The 26,894-nt window shown below is 35.0% G+C and overlaps 1 protein-coding gene across 1 annotated transcript in view; it reads right to left on the bottom strand.

The window, feature by feature from the left end:
- LOC131992442 (cingulin-like protein 1) overlaps positions 1 to 26,894 on the bottom strand; it is an 83,938-nt gene that overhangs the window by 24,927 nt on the left and 32,117 nt on the right. The window contains exons 3-6 of the mRNA XM_059358037.1: positions 26,138 to 26,268; positions 10,667 to 10,784; positions 9,430 to 9,620; positions 8,321 to 8,396 (exon numbers count right to left, since the gene is read on the bottom strand). Coding sequence (XP_059214020.1) covers positions 8,321 to 8,359 — 39 coding nt within the window. The 5' untranslated portion in view covers positions 8,360 to 8,396; positions 9,430 to 9,620; positions 10,667 to 10,784; positions 26,138 to 26,268. The remainder of the gene's footprint in view (positions 1 to 8,320; positions 8,397 to 9,429; positions 9,621 to 10,666; positions 10,785 to 26,137; positions 26,269 to 26,894) is intronic.

Below are 26,894 nucleotides of genomic sequence, written 5' to 3'. Positions count from 1 at the left end.
ACGTTCAACAAAACAGAACTATCAGAGAGAAAGATGGTCAGAGAGCTTCATTCAGGAAAACCAGGTCCATATTCCCCAAAGGCCTGTCCACACACAAATACATACACACATCGGTCCTCCATTCCCTGTGGCCTCACTACAGTACAGACATATGGCGTAGAGCTGTACACCATCTGACCCAGATATGTGACCGTACTGCATTCTGGGAAACACAGTGAATGCTTCACTGATGTTTGATGCAGAAGTGCTCAGGGTTTTCCGCCAGAATTAAAGTTCACGAGGAACCGTTTGTCCAGACTCAGAAGGCTTTCTGTCTTTACCCGACATGATGACACAAACAATGTTAATGAGTAAAAAAGATCTTTTTGTGATTTTAGGAGCAACTGTGCTCTACTTGCATGAGAAAACACTTTATCTTCTCTGCACAAAGCTGGCACAAAAGACAGTGATTTTAAATTAAAATGGTGTTCAAGCCAAAGCCTAAGCTGATAACCCTTATGACATCACTATGACATCATAAGGGTCACTATCTCAGACAGACATTATACTATCTATAATAACTGTTTTAGTAAATTAATCGTAATCTGTAAAAACAGTGGAATGGTCCTTTAACTGTGTCTCCTACATATTATTCTTAGAAAAATGTAATTTGGTGTGGAAGGTGCTGGACATGTTTGTGCGAGATTAGATGGATTTCTTTGATAGACAGGCTGGTTTACTCAGAGATCATGCAGAGATTCAGCTCTTGGCAATCTGCACACAGAACAATAGAAACTTTTCAAGTTGGGAACAATAAATTTGATCATCTGTCAGGACCAATCCTAGCGCCTACATTTTTAGCTGAAATACTTTCAAACATTTCATTATTCTGTGTTTGTGGCCACCTAATCTCTATCTGTGTATGGATGCAGAATCTGTAGGCAGTGGGACAACTTTGGTATCAGAAGCTTTCTGGTTCCAGTTTAGAGTCCTTTCGTTGCAAGCAGCAAACTCCAGGCCTCAATGCAGAAGTGTCTTAAAACTGCATTATTTCTTAAGGCCAGCAGGGGGAGACTCGTATGAGATTAATAGGAAAATCTTGATTTGTGACCTCAGGAAACATTATAATAATGAGTTTATGGTCCCAATGGCTAGTTTCAAGTCTTATTCAGTAAAGCATGATGATTATTTTGTTGATTATGGTCCAATTTAGAATGAAATAGATGATAAAGTTGCTTTACGGCTCGGCTACCTTATTATTCACAGGTCACAACAACAGTGACACTTTTACTCTGTCCCAGTTCATTTTAACATTTTGGTCACTTTGGTCTTTATCAGTGTTCTGTTGGACTCAAAGACACTGAGGAGATTTTTCTTTGTCTTTTTTGTGCATTGTTCTACCTTTTCATGGTTGCTTGTAGTCATTTTCTGGATTTTTTCTGTTTATTAAGGTTGGTTCAGCTTTGTTTTGTTGATGATACCAACACGTCATGATAAAAAATGTTTAAGTGGTTTATACAGGCAGAATGAAAAGGAGTCCAAAACTGACAAAATAGCCCCAAAGGGTTAAAATAAGTCTTAGAAATAAATGTAATGACGCTGGGAGAAGATAATTACTGTACATGTCTACCTTGCTGCCACTGTTACACTTGCCTGTGTATTTATGTGTGTGTATGTGTGACTCTACTGACTTTTATCCTCAGTGCTTCTTCAAGCTCAAAACTTTTCCAACTCCTTCACTCTGTCACAATCTGAACTCAGTGAGTTATTACTGATTAAGACACACATCACCTCAACATCAAACCCTTAAAGAACCTGTTGTCCAAGTTGTCGGTGTGACACACAGGTGTAAATAAGCAGAGAGGCAGAGTGAGGAAACAACAGTGCAATAAAAAATGAAATAAATAACCAATTAGTGGCAGCAGTCTTGTGTTGGACACGTACGTCTCTCACAGAGAGCAAAACGTCGAGCTCCGTTTGGCCCGAGGCAATCTGCTTCACAATATGTTCCTGTGTTGTTGTTGTTGCCCCCCCCCCCCCCCCCCCCCCCCCCCACTCCCCCCCTCTCCATCGCTGTAAATAACAGAGATTATGAACCAACCGGCACGCTGTCCACGCCTTAAGGCCGGCCCGTTTTTACACTTTGCTTACAATTATCCCCTTCAACAGGAATATTTGTTACAAATCAGGCTGAAATCTGGACAAACTAATCCGGGATGTCTCTTTATTTCTCGTGGGAATAACAGAACTGAGCTCAGATGTATGATGATGACTGGGTAAGCCGGTCAAATATGTCCATAAGTGATACGTTAAATATGGAAAATTAAAAGCAGCTTAGTGAGGGCCGCCACATACTGAACGGGAGAAACAGCGCCAACTGTTCAGATTGGGTCTGAAGCCTTTCTTTGTCAAATTTGGTGCATTTTGAAAAGCTATACAAGACAATTTATGGATCATACATAGATCTTGAGAGTTGAGACAATTCTTTATTTCAACTTTAGCTGATGATAATATTATATCAGATATAAACCAGTACATTATAGTGTGGAAAAGTTTCTTTTATCACAAAGCCTTTTTAACTACTATATCTATATTCATATATATATATATATGTATATAGATATAGAGACCTGTTAAGGGGTAGGACTTGATACGTATTTTTACTTCTTCCTACTCCCTTTCGAGCTTGCAGAATGTGTCTGTTTTTTCATTTTTTTTTGCTTTTTTGTTTTGTTTTTTATTAATTCATCTATTAATATTTAAACTTGTTTTTATTTTATTTTTTTGCTTGCATGTTCGAAATAAAGACAATCAATCAATCAATCAATCATACAATCTTGGTTGTTGTTCTCCCCCAGCTCGTGCCACTTTCTATTTTTTGACATTTGTGATTCCAACTTGTCTGCATTGTACTTTACTTTGCCTTGTTGTTTTATTGTAATTTTTTCTGTCTTCCACTATGTTTTATCTTTTGCCTCTAAAGCACTTTGCAACTTTGTTAAGAAAAGTGCTATACAAATAAAGTTTATTTTTATTATCCACAAACATTGTGTTTGATGCACAAGCATCTGTCCACACTAAACCAGCTTTGTTCTTTCCATACATTTGAACAAAAATCATCAACACCTCTCATCCCAGACCGATCTACAAAACATATTTCCCCACGAGCATAAAGCTGCAGCGGCTTTTCTCACCCCAGATGTCCTCATCTGATGACTAATTGCACCTGTGTCCAACCTTTATACAACTGTTTTTTTCTGTCTTTATTTTTGAGGATTTTGAGAGATTTATATTTTTCATAATTACTGATGAGTGTTTTTCTGTCTCTGAGTGCAGTTTGAAGGAATGTTGACAGTTTAGTTCATCCAGCTGCTCCGCTCAAAAATCCATAAACAGACGACGTCTCATCTTACATTGTAATTTACACATTTATAGTCACGCCGTACATGTTTTAGCTTCTTTCTGTCAATTTTCTTACTTCTTTTGCAACACTTTGAGTTAATTTTTAGACATTTAGGGTGATGCTCTGTATTAATCTGTTGGTTGTTAATTTGTTATTCTTACCCACAATGCAGTTCCATAGTACACTGTTTTTCAAGGGGGGTCACCAGGGGGGTTGTTGAAATGTTGATATATGATTTTTAATATATATCTTTTATAACAGAAAACACTGCATGTATTGAATACATCGGCCTTACAAAAGAGAAACATTTTAAAAGAAAATATGTTCACTGTTACTGGTATTACATATTTTTACTACACATAATATATTACATATAATGATATTTGCCATCATACTGTACACGTAATATTTTAAAGATTTGCAGCAAAGGCTAATGCTTTATTTTAGTTATTTTTTTATATTTAAGTTTGGGAACCCCTGCCATAGTATGTTATGCAGCTGATATCTTAAAATCGAATTATAGTGTGACTTTGAGGATGTTTCAGCTTATTAAATGCATTAATTAACATTAATAGAAATATGCTTTATGGTATACAGGACATGCAGAGCTCACACACAGCTGACTGTGTGTGTGTTATAAATGTTGCCAACTGAGGATGGATCACTTCAACTACAAAAAGCTCTTTTATTAAATCTCTTCTAAATCTATTAGATTTATATCTAATCAAAATGATGTGTTATTATACAAATCCTGGCTCATTTTCCGACAGATTAACCTCAAATAATCTGATGAAAAGGTTACTGAGCCTCTCACAGGACGGAGCGGCTCGTCTAGATTAACAGGATGCAGCGTGAGACTGAAGGTGTCGGGGCTCTCCCCGCCCACTGACGCTGACTGCATGAAACACAAACTTTTTTTTTCTTTTGGGATATCAGGGTTATAAACTGCCGCGAGTCAAATTCTGTACATTCTGTCAGCTGTTAAATCCAGTTTTGCACTGAGCTGACCTATATTCATTGAAATCCACTTTACAAGTCAGTTGTCAGGAAATTAAATCAGTGACAAGGTGACTGGTGTATATATATTTTTTTATCAAACTTTAAATTTTGGCTAAAGAGAGTCTGACTTTAAGGTTTTAATACTTTTTTTTTTTTTTCAACCATGACTGTCAACATTTCCTAACACTAACCAAGTCATATTTTGTGCCTAAACCTATCCTAACCTTAATGGTAGTCAATGCAGAAGTGCCTTAAACCTGCATTCTTTCTGATGGCCAACAGGGGGCGACTCCACTGGTTGCAAATGAAGTCTATGAGAATATGAGCTTACTTCTCACTTGATTTATTACCCTTGTAAATACTGTCCTGATGAGCTCATGGTCTCAATTTTTAGTTTTAAGGCGTCTTTAATACAGCATGATGTTCATTTTGTAAATCATGGTCCCATTTATAGTAAAATAAGTATACCATTGGGTACACATGGGACTGTGTACATTAAAATATGTGTTTTCGAACCTGGTCTCAGGAATCTGTGAAATAGCCTCAGATTCGCTTAACTCAAAATCCGTGGAATAGCCACGGAATCACTTAAATTTCCGTGATTCCGTGTTTTCATATGACAACTTTGACCCTTTCACAGTGTGTTTTCAGTTCATAGAAAGTTAATTGTAACATTTTGATCGCCTACAATCCTACAATTAACTTCTCTCAATTCCATTAGACAAAAAAAGACAGCTGACAGTAAAACACATTGTTTCGAACCAGTTTTTTTGCTCGCCAAAATTAGCATCCCAATGAATATCAAAGTTAACGTGAATTATAGTTTGGCTGATAACTCGCTCCTTCCCAGCTTAACCATCTCATGCAACTATGGTCATCTCTGGCTCAAAAAAAACCCAAATCACACCCATTGAATTGGAAAATATTGGTCAAGCATTGATATACGTACAGACACCACTGGTGTGTTGTAGGGCTGGGCGTTATGACAATAAATAATGTGAAAACAATATCAAAATGTCTATCGTATCTCTTTTTCTATATCGTTTCTATTGCATGTCAAAAGACCAGCAGCTGAGCTTGTTTCATATAGGCTATTTATTTATCGAATTAACAGAAACATGCGCTACCATGATATACATCATTATAGACATGAAATGATCTATATTGGGATGGAAGATTTCTTTTAACCATAACGACTATCCTTTGCTAACCTTGCCTCAACAAAACAAAAATCTGGTATTTTTCAATGAAGAGTCTGAGGCTGATTCATGTTGTATTTGTGTGCAGGAGACGCAGCGTGTTGGCAGCCGGCCTGTCGGCTGTTTGTGTTTAAGCTTCACAAGTTAAACTGTGATGACACTTTGACAGGTTTCCTGTTATAATAAGACTCCAAACCAGGTTTCTTCCCTCATCGTTTCCTGTCACAACTGTGTCAGTCTATTATGAGATTTTTCTTGTTGTTTTTTTAGGGAAATGATGCCGTGTGTGTGTGTGTGTGTGTGTGTGTGTGTGTGAATGTGTGTGTGTGTGTGTGTGTGTGTGTGTGTGTGTGTGTGTGTGTGTGTGTGTGTCTGCATCTGTGTGTGTGACAGACAGAGCCAGATGAGCAGGCAGATGTTTCCCCTGTCTCCACTCCGACTGTCTGAGAAAGACTGACAACAGCTGGACCAATGCCAGACACACACACACACACACACACACACACACACACACACACTGACACTAATCTACCTCAACAAAACTACACCAAGTTGGTTCCTTTTACATTTTATTTTTACTGTGTTGGTTACTTCACTAAAATATTTAAGATTTTTATGATTTTCTACCTGCAAACCACTGGTTTAGATGATAACATTTCTTTCATATGTAACTAGTACTAGGAGACCGATGGAACCCATTGGTACCAACCAAATCATGTAATGATATCTGGTCAGGTAAAGTAGTGATGCTCCAATGAAGCCTCACAAACCATTTTCTTTATTTTCTGATCCAGTTAGATGGTGCTTTTGGTTTAAAGAAAAAAGCTCAAGCTTTTATAATGGAGTGTGCTTTCAGCTCTTTGTTGAACAGAGAGCGCCATCTAGTGGGCTCAGAAAATAAAGAAAAAGGTTCATGAAGCTTCATTTGCACATCACTAAGGAAAAGGGCAACATAATGCTCCAACAACGCTACACCAACATGGCCAATTTCAAAAGGTCCCTTGACCTCTGATCTCAAGATATGCGAATGATAATGGCTTCACAAGTCTTCACTTTACAGACATGCCAACTTTATGCTAATCCCATGCAGTTTGGGCCAAAAACAGTTTGTTTCTCACTGTGTTATTTTTCACCCATTGCTGCAGTACAAACTGATTCCTTTCAGCCACCATTCAGACCACAACAGCCATACTGAAACTACGTGAAACTTCTGATGTCGTTATCTCAATTCTGAAAGGAGTCAAACAACTCACGGTCAAATCTGCGGAAGAAAAATGTGACACCTTCAGAGGACACAAGTAATACCATTATAATTGGACTTCCTGAGGGGACAGAGGGCCTGAACCTCACTGCTATTGTTGGGAGTTATTGGGTTTGACAATCCCCAGCTACTTGAACCGGCCTGGTCTTGGCCTCGGACCAACCAGTGGTCCAGATCTCTTCATTGCTGCCATGTCTGGGAGAATATGCTGCACCTTGCCAAAGAAAGAAGGCTTACATATGGACTAATCTACCCAGTCTGGATAGAAATATTATCAAAAACGTATTGGACAAAGACCTTTATCAGACCAAGACAGAGAGAGACCATCTAATGTAGAGTAGGACCAATCAGTTCCATGTATTTTTATTTCAGCATGTCGATCTACTGTTTGTAGTTTTAGCTGAACCCTAATCCTACAGATTGGTTTATAGTAGGGCCGGGACTCTATTAAAAAAATGAATCTAATTAATTAGAGGCTTTGTAATTAATTAATCGAAATTAATCGCATTTTAATCGCATATAAATATTTGACCTGAGAACAGTGAGAAGTATTTTTTTTCACATGGAATTTTAGTATACCATTGAATAATGACTGAATACATGTTTAAGAAACAAAAATATTGTTTATATCTTGGTTCAAGTCCAACAGACCAGTGCCATTAAGTGGAGCAATAGCATATACCGCTAGCTGCACGCTAGCTACCACACTAGCTGCTAGCTGCTATATGTTTTGCATTGAGGTGATACTTGAGGCTGGATGTGCTGCGGTGATATGTGAATTCCTTGTTGCATAGCAACACAACCATGCTCTTATCGACGCTTCCATCCATTGGGTTTTTGTAACAAAATGTCCCATCATCCACCTGAAACTCATCCAGTGAGAAACGTTCCGCGGTGCAAAAATAAGTATGATTAAAATGCGTCAATTTTTTTAACATGTTATTTTTGTGTAATTAATTCATCTTAATTTACACGTTAAAGTCCCAGCCCTAGTTTCTAGGGTTAGTTAGCTGGCAGAGATGAAGTTCTGGTCCTGACTCGAGTCTTGTTGAATTTCCTGTTCCTGTCGGCTGATTCGGTATCAATTGTACAGCGAGTTGCCTGATTGGCTGAATCGATCAACATGATTAGTTTGATCAGTTTGATGTTAGAGGATAGATCAATCATGTTTATTATCATGATTATTTTATCCAGACTTTATCCTCAATCACGATAGTAGCATTGAAAAGAAACCATTGGTTATTATGGAGTTGGACCGGACTCTGGACTTAGTCTCGATTGCCTTCGACTTGTCTTGACCACAGTGCTGACTGCTTGTTTGGTTAAATAAAGCCCCCCAAAAGCCACAAACATGCAAACAATAAATCCTGTTAGGTACTTTAGAGGATGGACTTTGCCAAAGAAGAGAAAGCAGAATAAAACTATAAAGCGATGAGGCAGCAGATCAGATGAGGGAGGAGCTGTGGAGATGAACTGTACCATGTTGTTCTCCTGCTCTGTCTCGTTCTTTCCCTGCATGCTGCTGGCGCTCTGACTGCTGGCGAACCTTTCTTCTCTGAGGGAAAAATACAAAGTGAAAAAGAATGAATAACTTCACATAAAAAAGTCAAGAAGGGATTTTGACTGAGTAAAACTACACTGCAAAAAACATGAAGCTTACCAAGTATTTTCTTCTTATATCTAGCAATAGTATCTTGTAATTATATTGTTTTGAGTACAATTTATCTACTGACCATAGCTTTATGTGCCTTTTTAGTTATTATTATTGTTATTATTATTATTATTATTATTATGTAATTATCTTATTGTTTAAATACTTGTTTTTAGGATTGACATTGTTAGCTTTTTCATGCTTTTCAAGCTATTCAACTGTTGAATATGGTGAGTTTTTACCTAAAATATTAGTTCCAGTTGAGAGTTTTAGTTGCATGTAGTTTGAATGTTATTTCAGAAGCATTTTCTACCACCAAAACATGCTTGTTTCAAGTATTTCTGGTTTATTTTAATGTTACTACAGTTGGGCTATTCAAGCCACAATTGCTCAAAATAAGTAAATTGGATTTATTTTAAGACATCATTGGTTTTTTCCAATGCCTAGATATTTTTTACTTATTTAATGAATTCTTAAAAAGAAAAAATACTTACTGGCAGATGATTTGACTTATTTCGAGCATGTATTTGCTTAATTGTAGTTATTTATTTCTTGCTTTTTGTCAGTTGGTTTTTGCTGTGTAGTCTCAAACCGTATTTTCTTTCCATGTGTTCTAGTCTGAATCAAGGTTATTATAGTTAACAAAAACTAACGAAATAACGAAAACTAGAAATGAAAAAACATTTTCGTTAACTGAAATAAAAATAAAAACGAGAGTTTTTAAAAAAATTATAACTAACCGAAACTGTACTTTGTGGTTACAAAACTGACTAAAACTAACTAAAATTATAGCGAAAATGTCCTTTGTTTTCATCTTTGTCAACTTTTTTCATACGTAAACCTTTTTGGTTGATATGAAATCTATTTAATCTATCTGGTTTTATGTCTTAATAAACTTATTGGGGCTGAGATGGATCAGACAAAGGAAGTGTGGTACCTGTGGGCTTGTTTGAGGATGTTCTGTGTGAAACAGCTCAGTCTCTGCGTCTCTTCCTGGTACCTCTGCAGGTCTTGGGTCAGTAAGTTACAGAGCGCGCTCAGTGCCTCCTCCTGGAACACCAACCTCTCTGATTGGAGCAAACGCTCAGTGACCGACGTCTGAAGCTCCCGAAAAGCACACAGCTGAAACTGTGGAGGACAATAAATGACAGTTTTATTGATCATATTCATAGGAGCTGGTCTGCAGAAATACAGTGCTAACAATTACAAAGTGTCAAACAAGATCTAAGTTAACAGAGGAAATGGAATTTTTTTTGAATATATTTTCTTACTGCACACATTTTTTATTGTTTGTGATATCTGATGTTTTACTCTATAATTTTTTTTTCAATTTTTTCAAATTAAACCTCATAACACTTTATTAAGAGGTTAAAATGAGCCCTACCTTGAAAAAAAACACTGCTAACCTAAATACATCAGTAATAATATAATTAAAATAATATATTTTGGAATATATAAAACAATCTGAGTGGGTCCATTCTGCATAACTAAACTTTTACTTTTGATACTTTAAGTCCATATTGATGCTGATAATTTTGTACTTTTACTTACTTTTTACTTAAGTAAGGGATCTGAAACACTTGACACCCTCCAAGTTGTATTATTACTATTTAAATCTCTTTTTATATGTAAACCTTACTATTATTGTTTGGTATTTGATTTGACTCCACCTAGGTTTTTATTTTTATTTTATTTTTTGATTGCTTTTATTTTTCTACTATCATTCTGTTCTTTCATGTTGATTTGAAGCATAAATTAACATGTATCTTTTTCATTTTTGTATGTGAACGAATGGAAAAAAACCCAGTATAAATAAAGAAGTAGAGTAGAGTTGAATTTAAGAGATTTAAAGTGGCAAATCTGCTCGAAAAAAGTCACAGATTTACGAGACAAAAGTGGGGAAAAGAACAACTGTTTTCTTGCAGATTCACCACTTTAAATCTCATAAATCTGCACATTTTTTCTCGTAGATTTGACACCTTAATCTCATAAATTTTTTTTCTCAAAATATTACGCCCCGCCCCCGGCTCCGTATGTTATTTTACACATTCTGGCAGTATGAAAAATTCTCCAATATTCTCTAGTGTTGAAATTTGCAAGTATTCCAATGAGTGCCCTTTTAAGGGTTAAACAATGTGTAATCTCATTGATGAATTAGATTAGTGGTCACTTACAGTGGAAATCTGAAGGCTGGAGTTTCTCTTCAGCTCTTGTTCCGTCTGTTTCTTCTTCTCCTGAAGATTTAAAAGCTCAGAGGTCAACAGCTGCTGGCGGCCTTCAATCTGCGAGAGTCTGACAACACAGAAACACAAATATTTGGTTAATAAAGCACACTATAAAGATCTGACAGCTAAAATACACTATTATAAATGATTACTGTTATATTTATTTATAGTGCGACACTGAGGAATTGTTGACTGCACTTCGATTGCCAGCTTTTGGAACTCAGACAGTTTATCTTTTTAAAAACTGCACCATAAGAGAACTCTTTTGTGGGTCCGGAAGAGATACATGATGTTGGTTATATAAAAAAGAAGTTTTATTCGTCTAAAGTTTATATGCTTCAAGCATTGCAGGCAACATTGTTGATTATATGAAGTATGAATGGCAGAAAATAAATTCCGGCTAAATGTGCAAAGACCATTAATGCACACGTTCAGATAAAGACAGTGTGTTTTTTAAACTTTTATTCGGTTCATAAAAACACATATTAATATAAAGACGCATGTAAATCAACATGAGGTACGTGCTGGAAAAGAAATCAAATGTCAATGTCAACGAATATGAACACACATAAGCAGTGATGGAAAGTAACGAAGTACATTTACTCAAGTACTGTACTTAACTACAATTTTCAGGTACTTGTACTTTACTTGAGTATTTACATTTTTTATGTAACTTTATACTTCTACTTCACTACATTTTGAGGCAAATATTGCACTTTTTACTCAACTACATTTAGTTGACAGCTTTAGTTTTTTTTTTGGATTGAGAATAAACATAAAAACATGATCAATTTAAAGTGATTTGAGATTTTTTTTTTAGTTAAACCTCATAACAGTATATAAAGTAAATAAAATGTGTATCTTTACAAAATACTTAACTTTACAAAGGCAGTGCTTTCATAAATGCATTAATACAAATAATGTAATACTATATTTAGAATGTATATAAAATAATCTGAGTGGGTTCATTCTGCATAACAACTTTTGCTTTTGATACTTTAAGTACATTTTGATGCTGGTACTTTTGTACTTTTACTTCAGTAAGTTTTGAATGCAGAACTTTTACTTATAATAGAGTAATTTCACAGTGTGGTATTAGTACTTTTACTTAAGTAAAGGATCTGAATACTTCTTCCACCACTGCATGTGAACAAGAACTTGATATGAAATAGGTGAATTATTAAAATGTTTCTTACCATGAATGCAAACATTTACTTTCATCTTTCAAATTTTTGTTTGACTTCATAGGGCATTCACTTGAATTTTCTTAGTCGGGAACTCAGTAAGTTTTGAATGCAGGACTTTTACTTGTAGTGGAGTAATTTCACAGTGGGGTATAAGTACTTTTACTTAAGTAAGAAATCTGAATACTTCTTACACCGCTGCACATCTGTGCAGAATAATCCTCTAATTTCAAATAATTACTGCAGTTTTCATGCCTTTATTTATTATTGTTTGTGAATGCACACAGTTGGAGTTGTTACCCTCAGGTGCTGCTGTTTAACAGTTGATATTTCCCTGAACACACAGCAGCCTTCTCTGTTCTCTGTTTGTCTTCCAGCTGCTGAGTGATTTGCCTGAGAAAAGAACAGAGCCTGACTGACCCATATGGAGTTTTGACACTGATACTGATTCTAAAAGAGATGGTAGCCTCCCAAATCGGAGCACTGCATTTGCGCAATCAGATTTATCTTTCAGAGCTACTAAAGCATGGAACAATCTCCCCAGTAATCTAAAAAGTTTTACAGATTTCCATACTTTCTGACGTGAAGTGAAAAAATGGATTTTAAGTAATCAGTCTTGTCAGCACTAATCATTATTCTGTAATGTCTGCAGGTGTCTATTTTTGATATTTTTAATTGATTGTGTGTGTGTGTGTGTGTGTGTGTGTGTGTGTGTGTATGTGTGTGTGCGCGCGCATGCATGCTTGTTATTCTTATTTTATTTTTTCCTATTTTATTCTTCTTACCTGTCCAGGGGCTGCAGATGGAAATTAGCTTTTAGCATGGACAATACATAATTTATTAATGTTTAACGAACTACATAATTTATAAATGACAAAAAGATGGTATATTAATGTAAGTTTTATAGTAACTTTACCATTAACAAACAATTACATTATAATTAATAGTTTATCAATAGTTTTAGTTGCACTCATTATAACATTTTTAACACTATATGAAGTATGTGAATGATTTTGAAATGATTCATATACCTTTAAGAAATTGGTTTAAAACATTAAACGATTAAATATGTATAGCACGTTGTAATAGTTAACAATTGGTTTATAAACCATCTATAAACATTACTTAGTTGGTTATTGTAAAGTGTTGCTGAACCTTGTACATGGTCCCTGTTTTAAATAAACCAATAAAATAAAGAATAACAAATAAAAAAATAAAAAAATCAGCCCATGACTGATGACACCACTCTCTGTCCCTGCACTCTCTGAAACCCTGAAACAACCATTTTTACTCACATGAAACATTCCTGACGAACCAGAGGACTCTCGTCACGCTGTTTCACAGGAAACTGTTCCTTCCTTGAGCAAACACAGCGAGCCGTGTTTTCATAAATAAACATAGAGCTCAACAGCTGATTAATGCTCCCTGTTTAAAGTCAACAGCAGCCAAATGCTGAAAACCACAATGACCACACGCCACAGCAGCATGTTCTCAAGTGTCATTAGTGGTGTCACTAATGTTACCTATTGCGGAGTCTTATCAAATAAATATAATAAAATCATATAAAGTCATCTGAACTTTACTCACTTTATTCACTTTTTTCCTCCTTAGACACTTATTTTTTCATATTGTTATATTTATATTATGTATTATATATTGTAATTGTTTTGGAGGCTTTGGATATATTTAATGGTAAAATCTTTAATTGATGTGGCATTTATAAAGTATTTTCTTGTCAATTATATGGCAGAACAGTGTTTCTTTTGATGGAAAAACTTTTTATTTTTTACAGTAAAACAATGCTAAAATGGCAATCCTAAATGGGAAATCAACAGTGCCAATATAATTTTACCGTAATATCACAAAAAGTTCTGGGAACCACAGCTGCCATTTTTTTTACCGTAAAAACAATTTTTTTTTTTTTTTTTTTTTTAAGTGTAGTGTTTCTTTGAGGTAGTAATAGTAGTCTACATGTTTTACTACTATCAGTAGTTCTAGTATTGATATTACTTCTAATATCAGCCAGTGTGTATATATATATATTTAGTTTCATTGTTTCAATCAATGTATTTGTATCTTTCAAATATACTTAAATGGGATTTTAAATTAGCTAAAATAAAGGTTTTGATTGCTTGAATATCATCTTTAACCGTTTTTTAATGTGCCCCTCTGATTAAACACTGGCCCCTCATTGGCCCCCACTGTGAAATTGGTCTAGAACCGCCACTGAACAGCAACAGTAGTAATACTATTAATACTAGTAGTCAGTGTAGTATCAGCAGTAGAAGCAACAACACAATGATTGTGGTGGTACTGTAGTAGCAAAAGGGGGCGGACAGTATTTATTTATATCTCTGTAAATATTAATAAGCAGAAGTGAAGCAGTGCAGTGAGGCAGCAGGGTGTAGTTGCGTGTGTGTCCACTGGGAGGCGCTGAGCCTCCGTCTCACAGGGACAGAACAGCAGGTGATGAGAGGCAGAGAAGTGTTTTGTTTGTGAGGAAGACGAGGAGGCTCATCTGAGGGAAGCCTTTGATGAACTAACTCAAGAAGTGATATCAACATGTAGAGAGAGACAAATGAGTAGAAAGGACACACACACAACGCCACGGCAACACAAAGGCCCTCTGGGAAATACATTAACACTGTGTTAATGAGCTTTTCAAGGACTTCACTGAGGACGGAAATGTGAAGTAAAGCTAAAGGACGACGATGATCTCTGATCATTTCACTCTGTCCTGCTGGAACAACACTAGCAGGTACGTATGAGGAGGTCTGTGGTGTTTAAAGGGATATTTGAGATCGATACTGATCCAGATTTTTAGAGCGGAAACTTGACTAATTACTGAAATGGCAAAATGGTCAAAGTGAATTTTTGAGCTGGAATTTTAAAAAAAAGACCTTTTCTATGTGGATGATGCACCAATTTCACACTGATATCACTCTGCAAAAGTACTCAGAAGGCTGCTGTCTTAAACAAATATATAGTTATTAAAGAAGACTTAACATACTCATACATTATATATACAATGCATTGCATTGAAAACCATTTATAGAAATTATAAAATAGTAAATAAAAAACAAAATAAATAGCTAAATGAACATCAGAACTGTATGTTCAGTATCATTCCATTGCTGACCATTTGAATAAATAAACACAAATAAAATAGTTAAATAAACATATATAACACAAGTTCCATATCATTCAATTGCTGACAATTTAAATAAAGCAATTAAAAAAATAGCTAATAAAGCATATATAACGTAAGTTCTCTATCTGTCAATTCTTGACAATTTATATAAATCAATAAATACAAATAGAATAAAATAAATAGCTAAATAATAATATGTACTGTAAGTTCACTATCAGTCAATTGCTGGCAGTTTAAATAAATAATAAATAAAAATAATGAAGACAATTTCTGAATCATCCCAAGTATCATTTTTTTTTTGCATTATATATGGTGCAAAACAAAATTTTCATATTGGAAAACATATATACGTTGTTACCAATACAAATCTTTATGCCTTATGCCCATAGATATTTCAGTAAAATATAAATATTTGCAAAAAAGAACTAAGTTTGGGATAACTTTTATTACTATCATTATTATGGCAATATAATGTTGTGTAGGAAGCATTGCAGTGAAGTTGCACTTTTCTGAATTAATTTGACTTTAATTGAAAATTGAAAATCTGAATGAATGTCTCACAAAAGAAAAAGTTAAAAAAATATATATACATAATTGAACACAAACATTTTTGTTTGTTATTAAGTATTTTTCAGCTCAAATTGGAATTTTTTTCTCTTACTTATTTATTTCAATAATTTACATATTTATAATTTATAGTTTTCTGTAAGTTTTTGTTCAAACACCACCACCAACAACAACAACAACAGGTTTGTGTAGAAATACAGATATGACACACCTGAGCAGTAACAGTATCACCATGGCAACTTGTATGTAGCCTCCCAGAGCAGTGTGGGAAACATCCTCCTGCTGTATTAAACTTCATGTGTTTCAGTCTCAGTGTTTAGAAGAAAAGAACATCTTGAGAGGAATCTCGAGGAGATCTCGAGACTTTGAAGCTTCATGCAAACGAGCTATTTGTCACCTGTCAATCAAAACTGATCTGAACCAATCAAATGACTTCATTAAAAACGCCGCATGTGACGAGGAGCATCATCCATCGGTGTGAAAAGACAGTAATTACCAATGAATATCTGTGTGTGTGTATGTGTATATGTGTGTGTGTGTGTGTGTGTGTGTGTGTGTGTGTGTGTGCAGTGCCAGCTGTCAGTGTGTTCTGATTAGGTGCTTACATACAGAAACGCGTGAATAGGGCTCCATAATTGCTTGAATGTATGTGACAAACACATTTCCCTCTATAATTGCAGGTGAAAACTGTGTGGGTGTTATTTATTTATTTTTTTACATTAATGTATCTCACCACTTGCAGTCGTCACATATCTAATTTTTAGTGTCCAGGTCACACGGGATGTTTACACTCTGTGCGTATTTATAGCACAAAAACATCCAGTTGGGATGAAGAAAATCCACTCCACAAGATGTTTTTATCAGGGTCAAAGGTCACTCTATAGACTGTATGTAAATGTCTCTATTCTACTACATTTAATGTATGCATATCTGCAGTTATACATAAAGTTTTCTGTTTGTAAGTGTCAAAGAAGTTACGTTCTCTAGTTTCAGCTTCTCTGGTGTGAAGGTTTGCTCCTTTTCTCTGTTTATCGTTATCATGAAATAAAAATCTTTTGCTGGTCAGAAAGACATTTTACAGACTGAAAGGCTGATCTTTACGAAAGTAATTAGTTGTAGCAGTCACAGTCTTAGGAATAAAAAGATGTTGGTGGCTGTGCTGTTGAAACTAAAAATGAAGAGCAGAAATGAAGATTAGGAATGAAGAAGAGAAGGGACGATGGAATTTTTAGTACAAACTAAGGATGGTCACGATCATTTCAAATGATTAAACATTATCTTTTGAAACATTATGCATTTAGTGGAATTTTTTAGTGTTTTTTTTTCTGTTGTCATCTTTTTTAACAGTAGATTTTCTTCATATTTAAATATAATTCAACCGAAAAACAAATTTAAAAAATGATTGTTGAAAAAAACAACATAAAAATCTTTGACAAAAAAAACAGAAAAGGAAAATAATAAGAATAATAGGAAAAAATAAATAAATAAATAAAATATGTAAATATACCAATTCAATAAATAAGAAATAACTATAATAATTGAAAATAAATTATATCAAATATGTTGTAGTGCACTGCTACAACGTACTAAAAATATCATTGCAATATATAAGACTAAGAAATAAAAATAAAATAGAGCAAAATAATTTAGATTTAATATATTTTCCTAAACACATATTGATTATTTTAAACTTGATTCATCATATTCCAGTCAGTAACTAATAAAACAAGACCAAACGAAAGCGTCATTGTGAAAGTGAATGCAGCACCATATTAGTTCTATCTCGATTCTGTTAGATTCTCCAGAACAGGCCAACATCGCTTATGAAAATAAAATGTGATTAATTGCTCAGTGTGAGCTGAAACAGGAGGAGAAGGGGTGAGAGGGAGCAGAAAGACTGGAGGGCAGATGATAAACAGCTGAGCGAAGGGAGAGGAATGCAGCGATCAAGAAAAACTGTTTTGACATCGAGCAGGAGGAACGAGGGATAGAAAGGGGGTGAAGAAAACATGTTTAGTTTTGTTTTATTGCACAACCCTGCCGGGTGCTTTTAATCTGACAGGAAAACATGACCGGAGAACTGTAGAAATAGAATAATAGAGAGAGAAAGAAAGTGAAAGACAAGGAATAGAGAAGAAGAAAGAACATAAATGAAACTAATTAAGAAGAGAAAGTGAAAAAGAAAGAATAAAAAATAATAATTTGTGTGTAAAAACGATCCTCAACTATGTGTTTTCAGGTCACAGTTAGGGGTGAGCGATATGGCCCTAAAAGAATATCACATCATATTTCAGGCTATTTTTGCAATAACGATTGTTTTTCACAATATTACGAAATACCCAAAAAAGATACAGAAAATATGATTTTTTTTTAGTCTGTATGAATAAATATCTAAAATGTAGTGTGAAGTGCAAATCTCAACAGTTGCCAAATACAAAAAAAATTTACTCTTGCCTCTTGAGTATGAGCAAATAATAAAAATAACCATTTAGGGGTTTCGGGGGCATATTTTAATGACATTTTGTAAAGGAGAATAAAGGTTCTTGTATGTTTTATTTAAGGCATCTTATTTTGACAGTCTTCTTGTAAGTTCTGTGGTGGATTCTGTTAACACACTGTGCTTTTATTTTGAAAGCTGCATGTGTTTAGCGACAGAGAGTAAGTAGCTTTTTGTGATTAAATCAACGTTAATTGTTAGCCTTACAACACTACATCAAGAAGTAGGAATGTTGCCAATATCATGATATGCATTTTTTTTAACCATAAATAAAATATACCGATATTATCGTGATATGGCACACCGCTAGTCACAGTGACCTCTGACCTTTGAGGAGAAAATGATGCTGCATTCATGTGGTGTCAGAATAATCTGAGTTCCCGACTAAGAAAATGCATGTGAATGCCCCATGAAGTCAAACAAATTTGAAAGATGAAAGTAAATGTTTGCATTCATGGTAAGAAACATTTTAATAATTCACCTATTCCATATCAAGTTTTTGCTCACATGCAGTGGTGGAAGAAGTATTCAGATCCTTTACTGCAGTAAAAGTACTATTACCACACTGTGAAATTACTCCACTGCTAGTAAAAGTCCTGCATTCAAAACTTACTGAAGTAAAAGTACAAAAGTATCAGCATCAAAATGTACTTAAAGTATAAAAAGTGAAAGATTGTTTTAAATATTATATTATTGGATTATTAAAGCATTTATACAGGCAGAATTTACATTTTCTCAAGGTAGGGCTCATTTAAACAACTTAACATACTGTCATGAGGCTTAAGAAAAAGAAAAAGTATAATGTTTTAATGTTAAATTTTGACTTGAAAAGTAACTAAAGCTGTCAGCTAAATGTAGTGGAGTAAAAAGTACAAGATTTGCCTCAAAATGTAGTGAAGTAGAAGAATAAAGTTACATGAAATAGAATACTCAAGTAAAGTACAAGTACCTCACAATTGTATTTAAGTACAGTTCTTGAGTAAATGTACTTAGTTACATTCCACCACTGCTCACATGTAATATGTCATATGGTAAAAAAAAAAAGGTTGTAACTGTTAGTTGCTGTCCATGACATTTAGTTAATAAAGTCATTTATTAGCATTAACCCTGATAACAAGTCAGGTAAATAAATATTTTAGTGGTTTTAGGATATCAATGTTTTGTTTAAACCATGGGTCTCAAACTCGCGGCCCGCAGGCCAATTGTGGCCCTCGTGACAATATTTTGTGGCCCCCACCTTGACATGAAAGTTTAATGTGAGTTTTATATGAATGGCACTTTACCGTGTTGTGTGTGGAAGGTCCCTTTATTTAGTTTTTTTTTGGTAATTTTGTCTTTTTTTGGTAATTTTGTGTCTTTTTTAAAAATAATTGTGTCTTTTTTTTAATAATTCTGTGTCTTTTTTTTAATAATTCTGTGTCTTTTTTAAGTAATTTAGTTTCTTTTCCTGTCATTGAAAAAAACTGTGTCTTTTTTTGGGTCATTTTGTGTCTTTTTGGGTCATTTTGTGTCTTTTTGGGTCATTTTGTGTCTTTTTTGGTAATTCTGTGTATTTTTTGGTCATTTTGTGTCTTTTAAAAGTAATTTAGTGTTTTTTCAGTCATTTTGTGTCTTTTTTGTAATTTTGTGTCTTTTTTGGTCATTTTGTGTTTTGAGACCCCTGGTTTAAATGCTTTGATAAATTAAGTAGAACAAATCTTCTTTGTAGCAGCCACGTTGTTTCCACATTATGACCTTAAAGCTCATCGACACCCATAAGTCAGAAGAACGATTTCCCAACTGGGGGACCGGGAGCATCGGAGCAGCACCTGAATGCACCATTAAGCTTTTTGTGTGGATGAATCAGTGAGGCGTCTGAGCTTTTCCACCTTGTTGATGGATTTTCACGGTTGGTTTTAGTAGATTTTTAAGATATGAACAAGAAGAAAGAGAAAGTGGAGAGAGATGAAAACGATGAGGAGAGAGTTGTCCTGGGTGTTTTCCAAACTGCCAGTGTCCCTGTTAGTCTTGGCAACAAGCTCCACTCTCCTTGCATAACCTGCCGAAGACTGTTTGTGTCTATCTATGGGAAAATACGCCTGAAAACAACAGTCAGACTTTATCTTTTCCTCCATCGAGGGCTGCTGAGTGTGTGTGTGTGTGTGTGTGTGTGTGTGTGTGTGTGTGTGTGTGTTTGTGTGTGTGTGTGTTCTTGTACTTCCTACATAGTGAGGACCAGAACACGTTTTTAACCAACAGAGTGAGGACATTTTTGCAAAGTGAGGACATTTCGGCCTCATTTCGGTCCTCACTTCTTTAAAGGCTTTTTTGAGATTTCAGACTTTGTTTTAAGGGTTAAAGGTTACATGATAATGATAATTAACTGATACTGTATTGTGTGGTAAAAATACTTACTAAAATTATAGTGAAAATGTCCTTCGTTTTCATCTTTGTCAACTTTTTTCATACATGATGAAGATGGATCAGACAAAGGAAATAAAGGCAAAATTTACTTTGACCTCTTTTAATCTCTCACCCAACAAATACCCCATTACAAAAAACTAAAACTAATAAAAACTAAACTAAAACTAAAGCATTTCAAAAAAAGAAATACTAAACCAAAACTAGCAAACTCACTCTAAAAACTAATTAAAACTAACTGAATTTGAAAACAAAAATCCCTCACAAAGATAGAAGTACAAGAATGTGTGTGTGTGTGTGGGTGTGTGTGTCATGCACTGCTGATGATGTAGAAATAAAGAATGTCTTGTTGTTTTTAAGTGAAGCAGGTCAGAATTCAGGTTTATTTTGAGACGCTTCATCAAACTGAATCTGATCTGAGGGAGAATATCAGCGCTTATATTATAATATTGATGATCAAAATAAAAATAAAAAGATTACAGTTTAATAATTGTTTTATTCTGCTACTGTTCTTACATCTGAGTGTTAAATAGGTCTGCTGCTATCTTCACATGCAGGTAGTTTTGGTTTTATTTGTCAAGTTCTCTCAAGTTCTCAAGATTTTTGCCTCAACAGCAGTGGTGGAATGTAGCTACATTTACTCAAGTTCTGTACTTAAGTACAATTTGAGGTACTTGTACTTTACTTGAGTATTTCTATTTTATGTAACTTTATACTTCTTCTTCACTACATTTGAAGGGAAATATTGTACTTTTTACTCCACTCAATTTATCTGACAGTTACTTTCCAGGTCGATATTTAACATAAAAACATGATACATTTAAAGTGATTAGACATTTATTTTTAAATTAAACCTCATAACAGTATAATAAGTAGAAAAAATGAGCCCTGTCTTTACAAAATAAAACTATGCTTACTTAAAACATCAATATAAATAATGCAATAATATATTTAGAATATATAAAACAATCTGCATAGCAAAGACGGTTAATTGTGATACTTTAAGAATATTTTGATGCTGATACTTTTGTACTTTTACTTCAGTGAGTTTTGAATGCAGGACTTTTACTTGTGGTGGAGTAATTACACAATGTGGTATTAATACTTTTACTGAAGTAAAGGATCTGATTACTTTTTCCAGCACTGCTCCACAGTACAATGGAGCTGCACAGGATTCAGTTTAATCTGCTCACACTATAATTTAAAAAAATCAACTCAGTAACTCGAGTAACTAAAATAATCATCAATTAGTCAATAATTGCAACAATTTTTTAAGACTAAATGCAAAAAATATATCTGGTTCCAGCTCTTCAATTGGTGGTATTTCCTTTTTTCTTTCTTTTTTTTCTTTTTTAAATCATTTTCTGTTGATTTAAATGGAAAAATTTGGAGTTTTTGACTGTTGGCTGGATAAGACAATTTTATCTGATGATGTAATCTTTTGGCTCTCAAAAATCAATTGGTCTAGGAACCAATAATAAAAACAATATTTAGCCCCAGAAACATTTTCTTTCCAGAGGCAGTGTTGTTGTTATTCTCCATAATCCACACAATATTGGAACTGCTTTATACCAAGACAAGAAACCACGAGCAGGAGAGGAAATAGGCTGTTTCTGCTGAACTGAGTCTCCATAAGTATCATGCAGGTTTAAGGGAGAAGCAGGATACAAAAACAACAGATTTCTTTATATTTTGACTGATTTCTTAACATCTAGACAAATAAAACAAAAGTGAACGGATATACATTTTTATTTTTTCATAAAATGGGCAAATTGAGCCTTTAAGATGCCTCTTCCACTTGTATTTGTCAATTAAAAAAAAAAATCTCGCTCACAAACAAACCCTTGTGTAAAAAGAGTACATGGATGTTTTATACGTGGTAGTTGCACCATTTTACAGGCTGAAAGGTCAAAGGTTAAAGGCACTTCAACAGGGCAGGCTGGGCCATCCTTCTGCTCTGGCTGCCTCCAGACATAAAGTGTATTTACAAAAAAAATTTGTGAGAACGTTGGAAGATAAACATGGCAGGAATGTGAGCCATAATGATGGACAGGTTTAGATGTTTAGTGTGCCGTTTCTTTATGTCTGTTTGTTTCAGTTCACGCTGTCACTTACACACAAAAAAAGAGCTTAAAGAAACAAAGAAAGAAAGACATTCACAAGGTCATTTAAGTTCATTGGAATATTAAAAAAAACATGCAGGATGCAAGATAATTATTTTCTGTTTATTTCTTTCTTTATCCTTTAGATTCAGGGTGTGGGGGTTTATTGCAATTTTGTTTATTTTCTTGGAAACCAATCACTGTAATGGATAATATAACTAAAAATAACTTTTGTGGCAGTTTTCTGTAGTATCCAAGTTAGCTTCTTTGTAGAAAGGAAAAACTTAACATCATGTTCCACCTCGCTTGGTGTGAGAAAAGTTTGGTCTGAAAGAACATTCATGAAGGTTACTACTTGTTGGGATTATGTTCTAACAAACAGTTGTCTTGTAAGGGGACAGAGACTATTCTGTGTTTTAAAGTGCATTATCACCCTAACAAAGAAACAGAGAACTGTTCCAGAAGTTCCTGGTGTGAAAGCTGTTTGAATCCCGCTGCTTTTTAAAGTCCTCTTTTCCTGCACAAAGCCCAACCCCGCCTTGCTGCTGCCATTACCTCATAAGCCTCCCTTAAAGCCAAGGAAAACCCCAGCAAAATGAAAGCAGGGTGACGTCTTCTTCCAGTAAGCCAGGGGGATTTGAGAAGTGGATATCATGTCGGGCAGGGCGATACATTGAAGACATGTAACAGTATTTATTAAGAAACCATTCATCTCCTTTTATTAAGCCTTTGATCCAAGCCGTGACAGGAGCCAGTCTTGGCCGTGAGAACCAACACTGCCGAGAAATTAGGAGATTTTCCTGGAAACTCATCAGAATACTGTTGCGTGTGCGTCTGCTGGCACACCTTGAATCCTGAGATGTGTTATAGCCTGTCTGCTCTGACAGAACTGAGACCAGTTGAAGTGTTGTTCTGCCAAACGGCTCGTCATGGCAGGAGTACAGAGAGTAGGAGCGAACAGGGTGAGGCAGTAGACACCTACAGCCATCTGAAGAACACATCACACACTGCAAGCAAATCGCTGTGTTCACCAGGAACTTTCACTTTCTCACATTTGATAGAAAAAGTTTTGTTTCGTCTGGATGACGGTTGATGAGGATGCAGCAGTCTGATATATTGGATTGGTATTGGCAGTCACACCCTCGGTTCCCAAATGTTAGGAAAAAAATGGAGCAAAAGTGCTTGGATGCCCTCAGGCGTCTTTGCATTGCATTACTGTTACTGTAACATTAGATAAGGTAAGGTAAGGTAAGGTATAAGGTAAGGTATAAGGTAAGGTAAGGTAAGGTATAAGGTAAGGTAAGGTAAGGTAAGGTAAGGTAAGGTAAGGTATAAGGTAAGGTAAGGTAAGGTATAAGGTAAGGTAAGGTAAGGTAAGGTAAGGTAAGGTAAGGTATAAGGTAAGGTAAGGTAAGGTAAGGTAAGGTATAAGGTAAGGTAAGGTAAGGTAAGGTAAGGTATAAGGTAAGGTAAGGTATAAGGTAAGGTAAGGTATAAGGTAAGGTAAGGTAAGGTAAGGTAAAGTAAGGTAAGGTATAAGGTAAGGTAAGGTAAGGTAAGGTATAAGGTAAGGTAAGGTAAGGTAAGGTATAAGGTAAGGTAAGGTATAAGGTAAGGTAATTTGATTTACAGACACTTGTATAAGAAAAAAATACAAGTACAACATACACACAAGTGCAATAGTGCACCCAACACAGTCGCCAATTACTCTCTGACATATTAACGGGTGTTTTATTGCGTTTCTCTGGAAGTTAAGGCAGTTAGGGGATAAAAGGGATATGACGCTATCGGGTGACTTAATGAATTTTATATAGAGGAAAGTTCTAGTTATTTCCACTAAGAGATGGTTACAGATTTAATAATAGGAGGAGAAAAAGATCAGTGCTATCAGATCACTACAGTACAACTGTTTAATGCAACTGAACAAGGAAATGAAAAATAAAAGACAGATAAAAAAGAGATTTGAGCGTGGACATCCATTGTGGGACTTTTGGGACAGTACATATAAGCTCAAAGGCTCTACCGAGTCCTTACAAAGATAGATTTACAGGAGCGTGCACGCACACACACACACACACACACACACACACAGAGGCAGGCAGGATCCTGTTGTTTTCTCCAGCCGAGCAGAACCTGCTGCTGTTATGAGATACAGTGAAACTCCCACATCCGTGTTTCAGCTCTGTGACAAAACCCCACAAACCAGCACAGAGCTGCCTCCCACTCGCATGTTCAACAGCACAAAACATGCTGCTGATTTACACACGGACAACAGTCCAGTAAGGACTGACAAAATGTTTGTATATATATATATATATATATATATATATATATATATATATATATATGTGTATATATATATATATATATATATATATATATATATATATATATATATATATATGTGTGTGTATATATATATATATATATATATGTGTATATATATATATATATATATATATATATATATTCTTTAGGAGTACTGACTATATGTTTCATTGAAAAGGACGGCAGAAGACTGGAAACCTGATGCACTGTTAAAAATGTCTTTTACGGTGAAAAAACTGTTAAACCGTGACAGTAAAAGACCGTAAAATGATAAATGGGTTAATTCAGTTTCAGTAACAATGAAACACCCTAAATGTATATATCAGCCAAAACACTATTTTTTTCCTCTTTTTTTGAAAAATACATTACTTCACTGGAAAATACACTGGCACAGTGAATATAAAAAATATACTAACATATTTACAAGCCATCACTGTAATTTTGAAATCAACAGAGCTAAAATCATTTTACCGTAATATTAGAAAAAGTTGCACCGTATTCATTACGGTAAAGTTCTGGCAACCACAGCTGCCGATATTTTACCGTAAAAACAACAGGTTTTTTTACAGTGTGGGAGATTTTTGTGAATTTTGTGAATTTCGCCTATGGTGTTACAATTTATGCTGTTAGTATTAAATTCAATACTATCACTGTATTTACTGCTTAATCAATGACATGAGTCATTGGTATCATTGCATCCCTTCTGATAAAGCCTCACTACTAAAAAAAAAAATGTTTATGTTAAAGTTTTATTTTTTAAAATACCTTTGTCTTTTTTGCCTCAATATTGCGTGATAAGTTGGTGTTTACCGACACTGGTAATGTTTCATTATTGTCTCATCATAGTCATGTAAAAAAAAACAAAGGGCTGACTAACATATTTTGGCATATTATTCATGCACATAATGAACACTGATGTTGCACAGTGTCTTCTGTAAAAAGAATCATATTTTCTAGTTTTGAAAGTAACATTTTACTCTTGAAGATATTTGATATTTTTACATTCTACATTACATCTACACACGTTTTAAATGTTGAAGTCCCAGGTCACTTGTATTGGGTTGAGTTATAAACAAGACATTGCAAATATCCTGTGTGGGGAACAGACTAAAGCAAATACATGAAGGCTTTGTGTTTCCGTTCATGTACTGTACACAGCAGCTTCCTTAAAAAAAAAAGTCATTGACTCACTGAATGTGTATATTGCCGAGCTCCTGCTCTGTCTGTCTCTGCAGCTGCTGGAGGTGAAAGGTCAGCTCCTCACTCAAAACAGCAAACCTCCACAATCCTCCTCTCCCTGTGTTCTCCTCACACACCGAACCCTGATCACAGGAGGAGACAGACAACACTCAGATGCTTTGTAACACACTGTGTGGCAGCACGGATGGATTACTGAATGCATGGCATCCTGGGAGCTGGTGCATGGGCCGAAGCGCCAGGGCCTCCTTCAACGGCCAAATGTCACTCAAAGAGACACTTATCGACCATGAAGAGGTGACTACAGAGGAACATAAAATGACTACAAAGAGACATGAAGCAACTGCAAAGAGACACGACAACACTATAAAGATCTAAACAACCACAAGGAGTAAAAAAAATAATACAAAGAGGTACAAAGAGCCACATTCAGACATACAATGATCACAAAGGGGCACAAAAATACTGCAAAGAGATTCAAAACAACCAAAAGTACACATAAAAAGACCACAAAGGGACACAAACTGACCAAAAAGAGACACAAAAAAGACCACAAGGAGACACAAACTGACCAAAAAGAGACACAAAAAGACTACAAAGAGACACAAACTGACCCAAAAGAGAAACAAAAAGACCACAAAGAGACACAATCGACCAAAAAGAGACAAAAGGACCACAAGGAGACACAAACTGACCAAAAGAGACACAAAAAAAGACCACAAAGGGACACAAACTGACCAAAAAGAGACAC

The sequence above is a fragment of the Centropristis striata genome, chromosome 19 (genome assembly GCF_030273125.1).
Source record: "Centropristis striata isolate RG_2023a ecotype Rhode Island chromosome 19, C.striata_1.0, whole genome shotgun sequence".
In the NCBI taxonomy this organism is placed as follows: domain Eukaryota; kingdom Metazoa; phylum Chordata; class Actinopteri; order Perciformes; family Serranidae; genus Centropristis; species Centropristis striata.
Note: the sequence above shows the minus strand (reverse complement) of the source record. Positions and strands in the feature narration are given on the sequence as shown.